This window comes from Asterias rubens, chromosome 4, assembly GCF_902459465.1.
Source record: "Asterias rubens chromosome 4, eAstRub1.3, whole genome shotgun sequence".
NCBI classification, from domain to species: Eukaryota; Metazoa; Echinodermata; class Asteroidea; order Forcipulatida; family Asteriidae; genus Asterias; species Asterias rubens.
This window is the reverse complement of record NC_047065.1, coordinates 1,860,712-1,879,014: the sequence shown is the minus strand read 5'-3', so window position 1 is coordinate 1,879,014 and position 18,303 is coordinate 1,860,712. Positions and strand designations below refer to the sequence as shown.

Genomic DNA, 18,303 nt, shown 5'->3' with positions numbered 1-18,303 from the left:
AGAAAACACTGTTATATAATAGTACGTTATATATCTACATTAAAATGGGATAAAAGAATTAAGTGTTTCCACTTAACTTTGATGGTTTCATGTCCTGTCATAATTTGTCCAAGTTTAATAACTATGTATCTCTAATACATAATTTAACACTACCATATCACCAGAGACCGATTACAATAGGGCCCAACTTCATAAAGCCTGTAAGCACAAAAACTTGCTAAGCAAAGAAAAGTGTTGCTTAACAGAAATAGGTTACCAGCCAAAATTACATTGAGGTTACTGTCTTGACTGGTGCCCCACTAAATGCTTGCTTAGCAAATAAATTTGTTGGGCAGTATTTTTTGCTTAACAGCTTTATGAAATTGGCCCAAGGACAGTTTATTAAGATTACCGAAATCCCCCAAAAATATCTGATTTCCTTTTTTTTTATACAATGAGTACATTTATTGTACTTACTTCTTTTAGAAGCAATGGAATCCATAAATAGACGAGTACTGTGCAAGAGCTGGACCCATCAAACGTTTCATTTCTGTTCCAACATTTTAAAATTGTCAGTAAAGCCTTCAAAACAAAGTAATAATAGTTGAGCCGGTTTGGGATTTAAATTAAAGACTTCACTAGATATTGCTACCTAATGTTAAGAAAGTCCAAACTTAAGTAGCCCAGTAGGCCTAATAAGCAAGGAATGTGTGCAATACAATTCAAATCGAGCGTGATGAAAGATATAAGGACAGTTGAGCGTACTGCCCTCTAGTGTCCAAAGCCTGCAATGTTGGCAACAAATTTTAAAAGTTGTGTATCTCTACACCTTTTCCCCTTTTTATGACACCCTTTTTTCATTTTTTCCTTTATGTTTCTTGAGGTAGTTTTAGAGCAATTCAGACCATATGAAATGCTCACAGCATATTTTACTGTACAAATCGGGCAATATAAATAATATTAATTACAACGTAAAAAGTTTTTCTTATAATTCTTTCAGATGACGACAAATAAAGACAATTGTGAAGTACAAATAAAGTAGGAACAACGTCAACCGACCAGACGCAATAGATTCATTATAGTGGCACTTTGATCTGTCATTTTCCTTTTAAAAGTTCACACTGTGACAAAAGTGTGACCTACTCTTTTTAAAGTCTACTGGATGACAGTAAAAGAAAAGGGTATTTAAACTGATACAATAATGTACTTCTGAACCCAGTAGGTCAGTGTTGGACTTACTCATACCAATGTATACATTAAGGCTTTGAATCCCTGTCAACAAAATTATACTTTTTTGCAAGACATTTACATAAATGCGTTTTGTAATTTGAGATTATTTTGGGGGAGGTCAAAGTTCATTGGCCTGCTGAGAAGAAACTTTTAACTAAGCAGCAGGGAACCACCTACAACACACAAAACATTGCAATTTGGCTGGTAACTCGCTGTTGCTATTTAAACATATCTAAGCTCGGCACGCTTTTGTCCTCATATCAGTGGGTCTCGGATAATGACCTAGGTCAAAGGTCACAGATGTAATAGTTTAGTAATGACAATCAAGCTACTCTAGTTATGGTTGACTGGTATTTGACCTTTCAGATGACCTTGGGTCATGACCAAACCATGCCTATCTACTTAAAATGTGGACACACCCACCTAAATGGAAATGGACAACACTAAAGATGACATCACAACTAGAGGTACAACTAAAAAGCTCTGTAAAATGACGCAACTATTGTATCAAAATACTAGGCCCAATTTCATAGAGCTGCTTAAGCAGAAAATATTGCTTAACAATTGCTGAACAGAAATGAGCAGGATTCCCGTCACAAATTGTACATGTGACATGGTTTTTTTGGCCGGTAACCGTATTGCAGTAAGCATAATTATTTTGAGCTGAGCAGCTTGTTGTGCTTATGCAGCTCTATAAAATTGGGTCCTGACCACTGTATTTGGGACACTAGGTGGCAGTAGACTAATTCATGAATCAGGGCCTACTCTATTTTCATTGCTCGGCTTACCGCCGAATTCTGGATCACCATTCTTCGCTTACCATAGTAACATGGATTATGCACACCACAAGCAAAAATTCATGGCTAACCCACGAAATTATGATGTAAGAATTCCCAGCTTCCCTAACAACCAGTTCTTTGCTCATGGTAAGCAGAGCCATGAAATGGGGCACAGGGCTCAATTTCATAGCATGAAATTTCTTCCTTGGTAAAAACAGGATTACCAATTTCCACGTCATTTTCAGGATAAGCAACCAACAGCTGAAAACCGGTAACAAGCAATGTGCAACAAATTGAAAAATTGGTTGGTAATCCTGTTTTTATCAAGGAAGAAATTTCATGTTAAGCAAATTTTTGTGCTTACAGGCTTTATGAAATTGGGCCCTGGTGAATCCACTGATCTCGGAAGTTTGCATGTATGCTCAGAACTATGTAAACAGTGGATAATATTTGGTGTTTCTACTGTCACCTTAGCATGCCACTGTCCCTCAGTGTCTGTAAGAACTTCTGTTTGATGCTAAACACACGTTTTTTATATACTAAAACACGCGTCATTTTACTATTTCACTAGTTGCTTGCTTTACACGTCCATGTCATATTAAAAATGTCACCAAATGTCACCAAATAGACTAGATTTTCACTGAATTTATTTAATATACAAAAATACATGTAAAGTACCTGACATAGAGATAAAATTCAAAAGCTAGTACAATGACAACATTGCCTGGTAAATGACGTTCACAACCTGCACCCCCACAAACATCCCCACATGCACGCCCACACAATCATATTTACAAGGTTTTTTTTTCCATTAAATCGGCAGCATCTAGTTTTATTTACAGGAATAACGTCTGCTCTGAAACAACCTGGGCCCAATTTCATAGAGCTGCTTAAGCACAACATTTGCCTAAGCTAAAAAAAAATCCTTGCTTAGTAAAATCAGATTACCGGCCAAGACTCCATTCAATTGTTATGCTAAGTTAACGACAGCTAAATACCAGTTACAAGCAATGTATATGACATGGAAATTTGGCCAGTAACATGTGTTAAATAAGCCAGCTATTTTGGTACTTCACAGCAAAATTTGTACTTTTAAAAGCAGCTATATAAAGTTGGCCCCAGCTACCTACAATCTGCAATCTATAAATAACTATATACACAACAAATCTACATTGTACCGTATCATAATGTCCAGCTATCAGCAATAGTAATATTGTTTTGTACTGTACAATAGAAATGGAGCAAAATATTTGCCCATTAAAACACTGCGTGTGTTATCAAATAGCACACCTACTTTCATAAAAATTGAATCCACTTTAAAAGAGACAATATTTGTTCCTCAAACAAATACATAATTTTGTTTCAGACATTTATGTTTTCCCAAACACTTCATTACAATGACCAGGAAATTCTTCTTCACCAGCGAAAAACACAGCACTTCTCAAGATTGTTTGAACTTTAAAAAAAAAACATACTTGCAACCCTTTTAAAATATAAGGCATATAGTCTGGGCCCCAAATCACAAACTCTAGCATTGCCTATTCAACGATACTGGTATCCACACATGGACATGACGATGATGATAGAGTTATATGCATGGCTGGACAAAATCATTCATGCAATTAATGCATTTGCTTTTACCTTTAAAACACTCCATGCAACAAGATCCAAAGGATGAAACAATCTTTAGATCTTTTGCCGTCAGCGGATAATAAAACACTCTCTTATTTGGATCTTGTTCCGTTCCGTGTGATGTGCATTTTGTCTTAGTTACCAGTAAAGTGCTCATGAATTTCCTAAAGGTGGTTGTTTTTCAGGTTCAAGTGGCATTGAGTGTCACCGTGCACTTTGCTTGACATATCTTTATATATTTGTTCATGTGTTATCCAGCTCTTTAAGGCTACCCTTTGCAGATATAAAGATGCCTTTTTTTTGCTGTAGGTAATCTTACTTCTGAAATTTTTTCTGTTTTGACAGCTCTTAAATTTCACAATTCTTTGCAGTTAAAGGAGTGAATAAGGTGTGCTATTAAAAAACAAAGGGTTGGCAAATATATCGTATACATGATAGTTACTTGATATAGAGTTAATGTGAATTGAGGTTTTATGGCCAAAATCTTCTTTAGATTTGGAACTGTGTCAACGTTTACAATACTTTTTCAACTCTGGATCTTCCCGATGACAGTGCCAACTGAAAAATAACCCCAACAGTTTATTTCATGCATAGCATAGAATGAAAACATTTTAAGTTTGCTGCGTCCATTCCTCTGGAACTTTTTTTGATCTAAACAAGCTTTAATTTCACAGATTTTTTAGCCACAAGAGATACTCACTGACGAGGATCGAGTTACCGAGACTTTATTAACTACAGAATTCTTTAACTACAATTTTGTTGGTAATTTTTACTCCATTTGTTTTAGTTGACGTTGCTCATATCAAACTCGCTGCCGGTCCTGGAGGCATCGCCGTAGACTTTCTTATCTTCCCTGGTGGTGTCGATGTCTTTAGAACGCAACCAGAGAGTGATGATGGAGGCATGGCCTGGTAAACCAATCACAGCGCAGTCCCCGCTGGCCGAGATTTGACAACAGCTGATTGGGTAATCTGGGGTGAATGTCGCAATGCTTGTACCTGGAGACAGATTCAAAGAGTTGATTGTCATCAAACTTTGTTCTTAATATCTTTTACTATGCTTTTCAACACTGAACTAGACAGCCACACCGCTTAGCAGACCACTGTTAAGGGAGAACCCTGTTTTCATTTTTTTGATTTTTAGGATGGTTCAGGTGGAGGTCAAAATCTTACCCTGTTGTAGGTCCCACATCCTTACGCTTCTATCCATCTTTGTGGAATCGTTGCTAACACATCTCTTTCCATCTTCACTCAAGTAGATGCTGTCTATTGTATGGGTGTGACCGTACAGTGTGTACCTGGTGATTAAATAGAATGGATACAGAATGATCAAATCTCTAACATCAAGTATTAACCTTATTGAATTAAAGACACATTTCAGTGTTGATTATTATCAGTCAATAATATAATTTGTTTTTACCCTTACACCAATGCGAATTAAGGACTGTATACTTGATACTTTCCTCTGATTTCAGTGGAAAAAACCACAGGCAAATCACTTGGGTGGGATTCAAACCCAGAACATTTGCATTGCTAGAGCTGGGCCCAATTTCATGGCGCTTACGGAAGCAGGGAAGTTTGTGCTTACGGCAAGCGTATTTCACGGGTTAGCGGCTTTCTAGGTACATTGATGATGATAAACCCATGGTCCTTACTTGAGTGATCCCGAAGCTAGATCCCAGACCAGGATGGAGCAATCCTCACACCCATTGACCACACACTGACCCTCTGATGAGATGGCCACACAGGTTGTATTAGCCAGTGGTTTCCACTTCTTGAATTGTTGACCACTCTGGAGGTCATACACGATGATGAAGTTACGGCTTGGGTCGTCCAGTTCCTGGTAATAGAAGGTAGGCAAATAATAATAATAGTGGCTTCTTATATATAGCGCTTATATCCAGTGACACTCAAGGAGCTTTAACAATCAGTATTTTCCTGATAGCACCATGTAATGGTTTACTACAAGGTGCTGTGGCATATGCACCTAATCAAACCAGGAACACCGACGCGAACCCCTTCTCTTTTCAATAAATACAATGGGCTCCATTCAGTGCAGCTGCTAAAGCACAAAAGCAGCTCAGCACACCAACAAAATGCCTTCTAGGATAAGATTACCAGCCAGAATACCATGTCACATGTACTATTTGCAACTGGTATTCTGCTTGTTTTTTTCTAGAACAGAATATTATTAAGCATAATTCTCTGCTTAAGCAGCTCTATGACATTGAGTTCTGGTATAATTACTGACCTTGATAACAGAGACTACATAGTGACCATCGTTAGAGATGGCTGCCATTCGGGTCACAAACTCATGCTGATTAATCCTGAAATCATGAATCAACTTCCTCGCCGACAGATCCCACACTAGGAGAGGACTCGGTTTCTGCGTATCATCCCCGCAAACACAACGGTGGCCGTTGGCGCTGACTAACAGGCTGTTCAGAAAACGATCCTCGCCAACTTTAAACGTGGACACCACATCCCCGCTGGTCACGTTGATCATATTGACGTACATTCGGTTGCGCGAGAGCGCCACCACATGCTCGTTGTCGCTCATGGCGTAGTACGGCATCTTCTGATTCATGATGCCTTTCAATTTGGTTTCAAAGCTACCCGTATCGATGTTGAAGATGAGAAGTTCTCGGTTGCACAGTACGACCACACGATGGCTGTCGATGAAGCGCACATCGCGCGGACACGTCAGGTTGCGTAATGTTCGGACGCACTTTTGTGTTGTGATATTCCAGACTTTGAGTTCTCCTACGTCTGTTGCGACTGAAACCATATACGTGTCGCTCGTCGTTACCCTGAACAACCCGGAGAAGATATGCTTGGGTGTCGTCGTGGGTTCATCTGGGGACTTGGCATCTAGTTTAAGTAAACAGTCCCTCGACGGGACAAAATTGCACACTGGGGGCTTCGCAGCCTGCTTAAATAATTGTTGCATCTTAGGGTAGATGGATCCCTTTTTCTCGAGGACACCACCACTAAGACGTTGTCTTAGCTGTGTGAATAGCTGAGCACCGTCGGTGGACAAGCTATACGCAGACAGTTGAAGAAACTCCATCAACATCTGCAAGTCCGAGTTATTGTTGTCTTTACTTTGGGCTAGTACCACATCTTCCATTACACTGTACACATCATTATGCTCTAACTTGCTTCGGAACCACTCTATATCCCATATATACTTGTCGGCGAATTTCTTCTCTCCACTGCAGAAGGCGTGGTACACAAGTTCTCTGTACCTTCGCCTGTTCGGGAAAGTACCATAGATTGAGGGCTGCGGTAAAATAAACCTATCCATAAGAACTTCGATTCCCCCTTCTTTAACAAAAGGCTTCTTCTTATTCTTTGCCCAACGACTCTGGTAGTAGTCCAAGATATTCTTCTGTAGCTGTACTCTGGTCTGTGAGCTCAACACGTATCGCTTCACGGCGAGCTCCTTCAAACAGACATTAGCCCAAGTTCTCAAATAGCGATCGTCAACTACACGCTCCAGGAGAAACGGCGCAAGCTCTTGACAAATGGCGACCCACAGGTACGTTGGTGCCCTGCGTAGCACCGGTCTCTTGCGGGAGTAGACCTCATCTAGTACTGCGTCATCGCAGGATAATAAGTCATTCATTTCTGCATCTGATAGACCATCTCGCGCTACACATAAATATCCCACAGAATGACTGACTGCCGTTTTACCATATCTCTGTTCTATTCTATCAAAGAACATGTTCATTTGAGCACTTATGTCCTTCTGCAACGTTGTCTTGCTGTTGTCATCGTAACTACGCCATTGACAGGCATCGTGACATGCTAATTTCACAAAGAGTGGCGTGGGGCAACCACTGACAGCCTCTCGTAGTAACTGAGACTGTGTATCGCTCAATGTTCTCCCATGACTCTTGAGCAGACCGTCGGCCATCTTGGTGGAATCCTTTCTGGACAGTTGGGGTACCTCCACAAAGCTTGCGCTGTCCCGCAATAAACTCTGTCGTCAAAACAAAAAAACAAAAAGAAGAATTTCTACATAAAAACAACAATAAATGAGGTTACATGTCTGTTTTTGGTTTACAGTCTAAACTTCTACACTTCAATGAACACTTTTCAGATTGAGGTGCAGATTCCTGTAAGACATTTTTTAATTGCTAACATTACTTCCTTTTTTGCATTGTCTTTGAAACAAAAGAAATTTCATAGATGCAGTAAGTACAAAAGTGTCAAATCTTCGACTCAGTGCTTTAAGGTCATGAACGGAAGTTTCATACTCGTTAAGTGAAAAATCGTAAATAAGGTTGAAAACATTCATCAAGATCCACAAGTAAATGTTTTTCTTGGCAACTGAATGTTTCTTTTTGCCAACAATAACTCTGAAGACCACTCTTGATCAACTAACTCCATTTACCAGGGGCTCCAAAATACGCCAAAAAACAATTTTATGAAATCAATAAAATGCACTAATGATCTTAAAAACCCACGAAATCACCTTTTGCTCTTTTGAGGTAGGAGATTGAAACCTTGAGACACGAGGGTGGTAAAGTTGGGAAGAGGGAAGAAAGAAAGGGGCGAGGCGTCTTACCTTGAGATGACTAAATCCTTCAAAGTCTTTGCTTCTCATTGTAAGAATCATCTTGACATTCTCTGGTAGTACGTCCGGGATCCAGTTAAATGCAGCTGTGGCATCCCCAGATGAGGCAAACTGGTCAATGCCATCAAGAACCACCACTAGGGGGCGGTGTTCAGTCACGCGCTTCAGCAGCGTTGGTAAGTCCTTGCTTAACCGATTAGCTCCCTGGTTGAAAAATAGTCCAAAACCAAACTTAGCATTTTGAAGGTTTTTGAAGAAACGCAATAAAAATGTGAAAAATCAGAATTACCTCTTATTATTACTTGCATTTTGAGAGAATATCTGAGCAAAATAATATAAAAGTGTTGTATTGATATTCATCTTATTATTGGGTTTGCAGTAACACCATGTATATATCTACTTGCTGGGTAGATATTGTTCTTTTGAGAACTTGTCTTGCTATATATTCTACTATCGCGGAGTAGATTTTTCTAACACAACTTTAACCATTATTTAACAGAATTGATAAATAATTCAAACAGCAAGAACTTGAAAAGAAAACCACCCACGTCTCCGAATATTCACAAAATATTTTGGCGCTTATGCGGCATCAGTTATTTACGAAAAGAAAAATGAAATTTTTTAACATTAACAAATTTGAATTGCTCCTGACCTTCGATGCAACAGATATATGTTCACCATACAGGTATGCAATCTGCTCACACGCACTCCTCAGCAGTTGGTTCGGTGTAGACGACTCCGGGGTAGCTCCAACAAACCTGACCACGCAGGCACTGTGCGGTAACACTTGACTGCACAGCTTGACTGAAATTGCAGCGAGGGCGCTCTTCCCGCATCCCGTCCCTCCGTGGAGGATCAGAGGAGACTGGGTGTCGCTGCTGAGGTACTCTCGGATGCAGCTCAGGAGGTTGGACTGACCGTGGAATGTGTCTGAGTGACGCTGGCATAATAGAGTGTGATGTTGGAGTTCGTGGTACAACCTCCGATGCGTTTCTGAAAGTAGGATTGAAAAGTACAACGAAAGATTGAACGAAAATTTCAATTTACATCTTCTGAAATTTGAAAAATTATATTACATGAATATATTGTATTGACCTTATGTTTTTGGCTGTCCATAAGAAAATTAAAAAGGTTTGATTTTGAGCCGTCTCGATCGGTAATTAATGGAGTACATTTTCAAAGTGCTGGCTTTAGGTCTTTAGCATTAACTCTGACTTAGAGTCCATCTACAATTTTTGTCAACTTTCTGCAACCAATGGGAGACTTTCTGGGACGATAGAGGGCAGCAGACTTACCGGGTAAATCCATTGTTCTCAGAATTATGCGCATGTTCAGAACTACGTAAACAATGGAAATTTACCCGGTATGTCTGCTGCCGCCTAGCGTTGGAAAGTCTCCTATTGAAAGCAAAACTTGTGTCTTTCAAAAGGCCCAATATAGCAATCCTTTGATGACACATTTCTCCAAATGATAAATGCAACATTTAGCATAAATGTAAGTTAAGTGTATGAACACTTTAGAAAGATTTGTCAACAGCGTTTTGGGGTGGGTTTCTTTTTGGCCTTCTTTATTTTGATTGTTGATCTGCGCTTGACACATCCTAGAGCTTTGCTCTATTAACACCAGGGTTATTAATTTCAGCTTTCTCCCTTTCAATTAATGGTCCGCTGGTCAAATACTCAGTCAAAACACCCGAGGACCAGTCAGAATAGACCCTTCCCATGAAATATGTAAATTGCACATAGCGCATGCGCACTAAAATTTTGGTTGGCAAAATGAGGGAATATCGCGCTGTTTTGTACATGGCTAATGGCTGCGTTACACAGGCGCGATTGCGCCTCTGCTTAGTGCACAACTCTATGGCATTTGCCAACCAACAGGGTCTGTACGCATGCGTGAAGGTAATTAGCATATTTCATGGGAAGGGTCCATTCTCTCATAGTAGTCTGACTGGCTAGTTTAGCGTTAAAAAGTATTATTATTTTCATTTGAAAGATCAACCAGTAGAAAAGACGATGGATTAGTAAAATAAGCTAGCTGGTCCTGCTGGCAGTTACCTAAAAGGTTAAGTGCAAACCCAGATTATTAATCATAATAAAGTTAAGATTAGTAGAGTACATTGTGAATCGTCCTGTATGGCATTATACTTCAGTGTACACAAAATGAGTAATAGGTTTTTGAGTTCCAGGTTACTATTCGTAGAGGTCCTTTCAGTGCAAACAAAACCAATGAAGAAGTCTATAGCTTCAAGTCTAGTTCCAATGTAATAACCTAAGGTTATTGGCCACCTGCTAAACTTACACGACTTGAAACAGACTTGTAATGTAGTTAGAGCCAGCGATAACCCAACATTTAAGTTTACTTGTCAGAGAGAACAAAAACCAGTATTTCCCTAATGTGACTTGTAGCACTTCTTCTGAAGATAGCTATTGTACTTCCTTTCATGAGCAGATAAAGTTGAAGTTGTTGAATTCATACGGGGGTCTCAAAAGAAACCGATGTAGCTCAAGCATTAAGATACTCCAAGTTTCAAGTCTTACGAGATTATAAAACTCTAAACAGATCGCAGTAACAGTCAGAAAAACAACCGACTGGTTCGGATCTCAAGTGGAACATAGAATCCCTCAAGATATCACTCCGAGAGATTCAAAACCGATTCCACAGTAGATACTTTGTTGTTGTGTTCATTTGAAAAAGTTGTGTTGTTGCTTTTAAGAAATTCATGCAGTAGCAGATAATGGACTTAAGGGCCAGTGTTTATACCCAGGTTGAACACCCCTGTGGCTATCAGCAGGGCCCACCATAGACTCAAATCTGCAGGGTTAATTTTGATTCAGGGAAATGGGACAGCTGAAAAGGGCTTGCTGAACAAATAATCCGAGTGTACAATCCTTTTAGTTTGTTAAAGCATGGAGGAAGGAAAACACAAAGATAGGGTCATAGAAAGAGTTTTCGTCAGCAGAATAAAAGTCACCATATGAAACTTTAAGTCACCATATGACCCTACCTTCAAATACAAAATCTATAAACATGGCAGAGAGTGTTTTTATTTGAAAATCAAACACGCATGTTACTTGCAAACACTGTAGTTGTTAAAAATTATAAATAAACATGATACACATTCATAGTGATGATACTCCTTCGAGTTTGTTGAACAAAATTACCAAAGCAGTGTTAAAGTTTTGTGTTAATTAAAAACATAATCTCACTTGTTAATACTTGAAATATCAGTAATGGGAATGAAGATTAGAACATGCTGAAAATTTGTTAGCATTTCATAGTTAGTAATGATGAAGTGCAAAAAAACAAAAATCTTCCTGCAGATATGAAAGTGGAAAGAAATGTTATCTTAAATTTATTGTTAAGTTGGTGTTACTCATCATAACGTATGGTTACTGAGCACTGCAAAACAAAGAAAAGAAAAAGGGCACCTTGCGAAATGATGAAGTCTCCGGAACACACAGCTTAAAAAAAAAAAACATTGGTAAAGAGAAAGAAAAAAATCAAATATTCATCATGCAAGAATAATGCTATAATGAATAGGCTAGGTGGCCTTAGCTTTTGATCCAATCCGGACAATCTTCAGAGGCATTAAACAAGAACAAACAAATACATATCCATTTATAGAAAAAGAGAGGGGGAAAGGGATTAAGAAAAGGATCCAGAAAGAAGCGGGAAAATAACAGCCAATCAAAGTTTCTATTTCAGAAACAATATTGGTGGCTATGAACCAATAGGAGTGAAGTGGCGAGGACAAAGGATGTTTATGATGAAAGGATGGGTTACTGGACCATAAAAGTGGTCAATGTATTGTAATAATACTGATATATTGAAGGTTTTCAACTTTCAAGTCAAAAACCCTGAACAAATCATCTCCAACTATGAAATATTCTGTGAAATCATGTCATTAAATTTGAGGACCAAAAAAACCAAACTTGGCAGAACCATTTCATTACCATAACCCAATAATGCACAACCTCTTATGTTTTTCCCCCCATAAATTCACAGAATACTTCCATGAAAACCAAAATAAATATAATTGCTAATTTAAAATATTACAAGGACTAAATCAAGGGAAGTAAAAACAAAATATGTTTACTCTCCCTGCTCGCTTTCTTTTTGTATTACAACCAGAATTGTTGATATAATCGATATATGAACGGGATAAATTTATCATGCAATTCGGAGCGTACACATAAGTACAATTAATATTCTCCTCATCGGGCAACATTCGTCAATCTATACCACGTCCCACAAGGCACACCTTACTGCTGCGTCAAACCATTCTAGGTTAAACCCATTTTATGTAAATTGTCCTCATCATTGGTAGTATGAACCCAGTTAAATTTATTCCGATTGCACAGAGTTGTTGATAGTAATGCAATCCAGAGTGTACGTAAAAATGTCCTCATCATTTGGAGTACAAAGCATCTAAAGTGAACTCAATTAAATTTATTCTGATTGCAAACAGATTTTGCGGATTTAGTCTATATTTGTAAAGAATAAATTTCTCATGCAATCCAGAGTGTGCATAAAATACCCTCATCATTGAAAGTATAAAAGCACCAAAAAATGAACCCAGTTAAACTTCTCTGATTGCAAACATAATTATTGATATAATCATTGATAATCTTGAAGGATAAACTCATCACACAATCCAGACTGTACGTAAAAATATTCGTCAAACCATTCTAGGTTAAACCCATTCAACATAAAATGCCTCATCATTGGGAGTATAAAGCATATAAAAATTATCCAAATTAAATTCATTCTGATTGCAAACAGAACTGTCGCTAGCAATACATGAAAAATTTCTCCTGCAGTGTACGCAAAAAAATATCCTCTTCATTGGGCAACATTTGTCAATCTATACCACGTCCCACAAGGCGCACCTTATCGCCGCATCAACCCATTCTAGGTCATCATTTGAGCACCGAGATCCATTTGAGATACGCTCCCCTCAGCTAATGGCTAGCACCTGCAGGTATAGAGAGCCGTAGTGTCTTCCTCTCGTACTCCAGGTTCCGAGGGAGATGGGGGGGGGGGGGGGATAGGCAAAGCTAATGATGATGACTACACTAGGCCTGAGGTTTACATTAGTATGTGTGTCGCTCTTTAATACCATTATGTTAAGTCCCACTCCTCTTTGCTGGGCTATTGCTGCGGCCCGGCCGGCGTGTAGAATAGATTATCGGCAAGATGAGCTTTATGCAAGAATCATCGTAGCAAAAGTTATTAAAGCGTCGCCGTTGCACTGGGTGGACCGTATTCATTTCAATCATGCTCGTATTATAGTCGCCGGTCGATAATTATGATTTTACAGGTAAAAATCTCTCCTTCTTTTTTTTAATTTTTTTATCCGGTCTAATCAAAATTAATCTATGGATTAATCTCCCTTTACAGTGGTCCATTGAAAACAAAAAAATAGTAAAAAGAAAATCCAATTTAGTCAAACTAACAAGTCATGAATACAGGGAGATTTCTGATGGTTAACTCCATGCACACAACAAATATATCGAAAGACCTAAGATTTGTCGAAAAAAGGAATGTTAAAATGTCTTTAAAATGCACATGGAAGAGATACTGACTATGTTCAGATGGGCAATGGGCAATAGACTATGGGTAATGCGGACCATGTTTACACATAGCAATTTACAGGCAGACGGTTAAAGGCAATCTCCAATACAGACCTTGAATTTCATTCTTGACGAGGCACAGCAATTTTCATTTGGTAAGGGGCACTTCAAAGAAGAAAATTTAAATTGCTGTGTTTCAATTGATTACATGAATGTTTCAATTTCAACGTTCTCTGTACATTGCATTGCTTGGGGACAGAAAGACACTGGCAGGAAAATGTCTCCAAAACATTCTGCCAAAGTGTTTCTTTTTTATGTTGAACAGAATTGTTTGCTTGCTTCTAAGTTGCCTGTAAACATTGCCCAGTGTGACATGGCTTGAGATGAAATTACTCTAAAATCATAATTTACAAAAGGTTTCCAGCATTCAATAATATACTTGTAAAGAATGCATTTCCCTTTCCCAAAAACCATAGACATTGAATAAAAAAGTTTTTAACACCCTTACAAAAATTCTGCCTTTTCATTGGTTTAGAGCGCATCACATGATAAACCCATGCAATAGTAACGACTATTACATTGCGCGCGCAGTACCCAGACGCCTTTTTACCCACCTCGAACCAACTCAGTTGTGCATCTGCGTATCTGAAATGTGCGTACGTATGTTACGTGTACGAGGATGATAAATAGTCTGTTGGGGTGTTATAAAACAAATGTTGACTGCTTTTACTGGTGCTGCGCCTCGGGAAAATAGAACGCTCCGGGGATCACCTCGGGAGTCATAGTTTTAACCATAGCACTCAAAGCAGTCAATATTTGTATAATACAGTTTCTGTACATACATTTTAATTTATTCTATCTATTGGAAAGAATGGAGTAAAACGGATGTGAAAAAAGAGAGAGTCCTACTAAACGAAAAACTATAAGCAAAAAGAAAAAAAAAAGAAAGAAAGAAAAGAAAAAAAGAAAGAAAAAAAACCATTTGATACTGATATGGGACCCATGTGGAACCAGTAGTTACCACTGAATGAGTAATCCAGTCCAAATGAGAAACAAATAAATAAATAAATAAGAAAACTGGATTCAAAACTTACTCTTAGCCATAACATCTTCTTCCATCCTCTCCGCTATTGCCCTGTCGATCAACTCTGTCAGCATCTGTTGCGTCTTCAGGCACACCTCATCGATGTATTTAGCGTGGGTGGAGATCCCATCTGGGTCGAGTCCCTTAGGGCTCCACGGGATGTCAAACTTAAAAAAGTTTCCCTCGTTGACCTTGGCAACCAGTCTCTTGGTGAGTTGAGCGAGTTGCTCGTGAGAGTGAGTGTCCGCCTCTTTATTGTCTGGTGAGAGGTCGAGGTAGATGCTGGCCGTCTCGTCGTTGTGATCGATGCGAGTGAAGCGGCGATGGAGCCAGATGACCGCATCGCTGACGCTCGTCGGACAAAAGACACCTTCGTCGATCTCCATCTCAGCAACTGACAAATTCAAAACAAAAGAAATTTACTATTGATGATGCGAAGATGCTGATCATTTCACATCAACTAATTGGTGACATACTCAAGCTTCTGTTGCCCCTGGTCTTGGCCTTCATGCCCCTTCAAAACATCCCCATTGTCTTTGAGATTTTCCAATGAAAGCTCCCTTTACAAAATGAAAATGGCCTTGCCCTCTTTAAGATGAAATACCAGGCCTGCATACTGCTGAAACATAACACACTTATTTGCCAACTCAAAAACAAATTTAAAATACATCGAGAAAGAATAAATTATTAAAGAATAAATACATTTCCTCACCACCCGCTCAAAATCCTTGGCCCCTTGTTTAACAAAAAGGTGCATTTAAATGAATGGTTAGATATTAAAGAGCTACCTACACAAATCAAGTTTTTGCACCCAATAAAGGGGTCAACAAAGTATGACAGATGGGTTAAAAAAGTGAACCAAGGAATTTGAGTTTGTTGAAAAATTGCCAGGTAGTACTAAACAGACCTACAACTTCATCAGATTGAACACGGCTTAATGTGTATGTTAAAAAGTGTTTTTGGCAATCTGCCTGAAAGGTGAAGCCTTTGAGGGCGTCGGTCTCCACTCACCAGAAGCCATGTATCGTTCCTTCTCCTCCTTTCCCCATGAACTCCTCAAGATTTCACAAATCATCTCTGCCTCATCTTCTGTTGCCCTCCCCTGGAACAGGTAGACCGGCGGCACGGCGTTGGAGTCCAGACTGTAGTGTTTAGTCAGTAGACTCCTGTCCTCTTCACCGGCCACTTTCTTGAGAAGACGGTCAAACGCAGAGGCCAAGACGCGAACAGGTGTCTTACACCGGTCGTACTTCATATTCAGGAAAGACTGCAATGGGTGTGAAGATGCGGAATGGAAAATGGATGGGGAAATGAAAATATGGAAAAAGAAACAAACAGATTGAGATAACAGTGGCCGCAAACGGTATAGCCGGGGATCACACCCAACTTTCAAAACATTCTCGGAAGCGACAGGGTTAAAGAGTTAAATGTTCTACAGTTGTAATTTATAATCAATTCCGGTCAATAATCTTACCATGAAGTTGGGACCAGTTGAGGTAGCCTGACAAAGTTTGATTTCTCGTAAACACTGATCCAGAAATCGTTCATCTTGAAGCTTAGGGTCCCACAATCCCCAGTGAAGATCAATGGCCTCAAACTCGTAGCCGTTGAGGGCGCAATGTTCTCGTAGCTTGGGATAAACTCGCTCCATCAGGGCATTTCTCTCTGTCTCTGAATCTGAAAAATATATAATCCAAGAACAAAGATGCAGAAATAATGAGAACAAGAAATTGACTTACAGATATGTTGTTGAACATGAAATAAAATGGCTTGTAAGCACGCAACTTCTATAAATTAATTGATGTGATTATTGCTTCATATTTTGTTTTTCTTTCAGGCGCCAATTTCTTAGAAAAGCTTCAGTACAAAAAGTAGCTGAGCACAGCAAACTATGCTTAACAGAATAAGGTTACCAGCCAAACTACCATGTCACATTTGCAAGATACAAATTTACATTTTCCTCATAAAAGTGCCCCCTCAAAGCCTGCATTTTCACAACAATTTTTTTTTAAAAGTCAGTAGATTTAAATTTTCCCCATTAATACGGAAGCATTAAGTTAAGGATTAATTTCTTCGGATGAATACTGTTTAAGTATCAGTACTATCCAACACACTGAATGTACATTGCAGACATCTCATGTCATGGATGCACAATTTTTCCCATCTGTCGCATGTTTTATTGAGTGACGCTTGTACTACGTATATTGTACACAGATACTTCCCAATCATAGGCCATATGCATCATTTGACGTCTACAGTAGACGCATCATGAACCCAGTAAACCGGTATTAGTTACCTTCGAAATTCATCTTACGGTTATTTCATGTGACAGGTTAATCAACTTTTGGAAAGACATCAGGAAAATTATCATAAAATTCCACGTTTAAAGTCTTCAGTTGGAATTGTGGTTTTTTTTTCTGTTTCTTGTCTGTTGCCCAAGAGATTTGTTGTAATAAAACAGTCAAATTTTAAATTGATTATAATTTACCTATTGCAAGTAGGTGCGTGTGAATTAAATATTATGCAACAATGTAATCCATATTTGACGTCACACATTGTAGTATGAAATACAAGATATCATTTTCCGGTGAATAACATAAACAAGCTATAAATTACTTTGGTTTGGTGTATTATTGGTTGCGTTTGATGTATTATTGGTTATTTGTCCAATCCACGTTATGCCAGCGTTTGAAACATAAGATACCATGTAGTGCTGAACAACACATAAATTAGCTGTAAATTACTTTGCGTTTATTTGTCAATTCCACGTCATTCTAATGTTTGAACTACAAGAAATCATTAATTTTAGTTTTTTTACTGGAATCGTGTTAAATTGTTATGCGCTCTCGAACAGGCTGGTCCTGGAGAGAGCGCAATAATAAGTTCAATAAATTATTATTATTATTATATCATGTAGTTCCTAATAATACATAAATTAGCTGTAAATTACTTTGCGTTTATTTTTCCATTCCACATCATGCCAGCGTTTGCAAATTTATATATCAAAAAATGATATTCCACTTCCTACTGATTTTCCAGGGATGTCCTAGCGAGCCGTTTATCATAATACAACAATCCTACATCATCAGCATCACGACTCCCATGTAGTCTGCATCATCCCTCTTAAAGACACTGGACACGTTTGGTAATTGTCAAAGACCAGTATTCACACTTGGTGTATCCCCAGCATAAAATAACAAACCTGGGAAAATTTGGATTCAATTGGTTATCAAAGTTGCAAGAGAATACTAAAAGAAAAAAACACCCTTGTTGCACAAGTTGGTGTGCTTCATCTGATGCCTAATAAAAAGTTTCAGGCCTGAAGTCTTTTATTGTTTAAAGCCATTGGACCCTTTCGGTAAACAGTGTTGTCCAAGGCCCACACTTTGTGTACCACAACTTCTATATCGAATAACAAACCTGTGAAAATTTAGGCTCAATC

The 18,303-nt window shown here is 38.6% G+C and overlaps 1 protein-coding gene across 4 annotated transcripts in view; it reads right to left on the bottom strand.

The window, feature by feature from the left end:
- Positions 1–2,959: 2,959 nt before the first annotated feature.
- Positions 2,960–18,303, bottom strand: part of LOC117289065 (NACHT and WD repeat domain-containing protein 2-like) — a 39,535-nt gene continuing 24,191 nt past the window's right edge. For 3 of the 4 annotated variants that reach the window (XM_033769996.1, XM_033769994.1, XM_033769995.1), the window contains exons 3-12: positions 16,336–16,538; positions 15,873–16,128; positions 14,872–15,255; positions 11,633–11,665; positions 8,854–9,194; positions 8,193–8,405; positions 5,871–7,604; positions 5,275–5,459; positions 4,793–4,917; positions 2,960–4,618 (exon numbers count right to left, since the gene is read on the bottom strand). In XM_033769996.1, coding sequence (XP_033625887.1) covers positions 4,404–4,618; positions 4,793–4,917; positions 5,275–5,459; positions 5,871–7,604; positions 8,193–8,405; positions 8,854–9,194; positions 11,633–11,665; positions 14,872–15,255; positions 15,873–16,128; positions 16,336–16,538 — 3,689 coding nt within the window. In that variant the 3' untranslated portion in view covers positions 2,960–4,403. The remainder of the gene's footprint in view (positions 4,619–4,792; positions 4,918–5,274; positions 5,460–5,870; positions 7,605–8,192; positions 8,406–8,853; positions 9,195–11,632; positions 11,666–14,871; positions 15,256–15,872; positions 16,129–16,335; positions 16,539–18,303) is intronic. The other variant, XM_033769997.1, reaches the window with a different exon arrangement.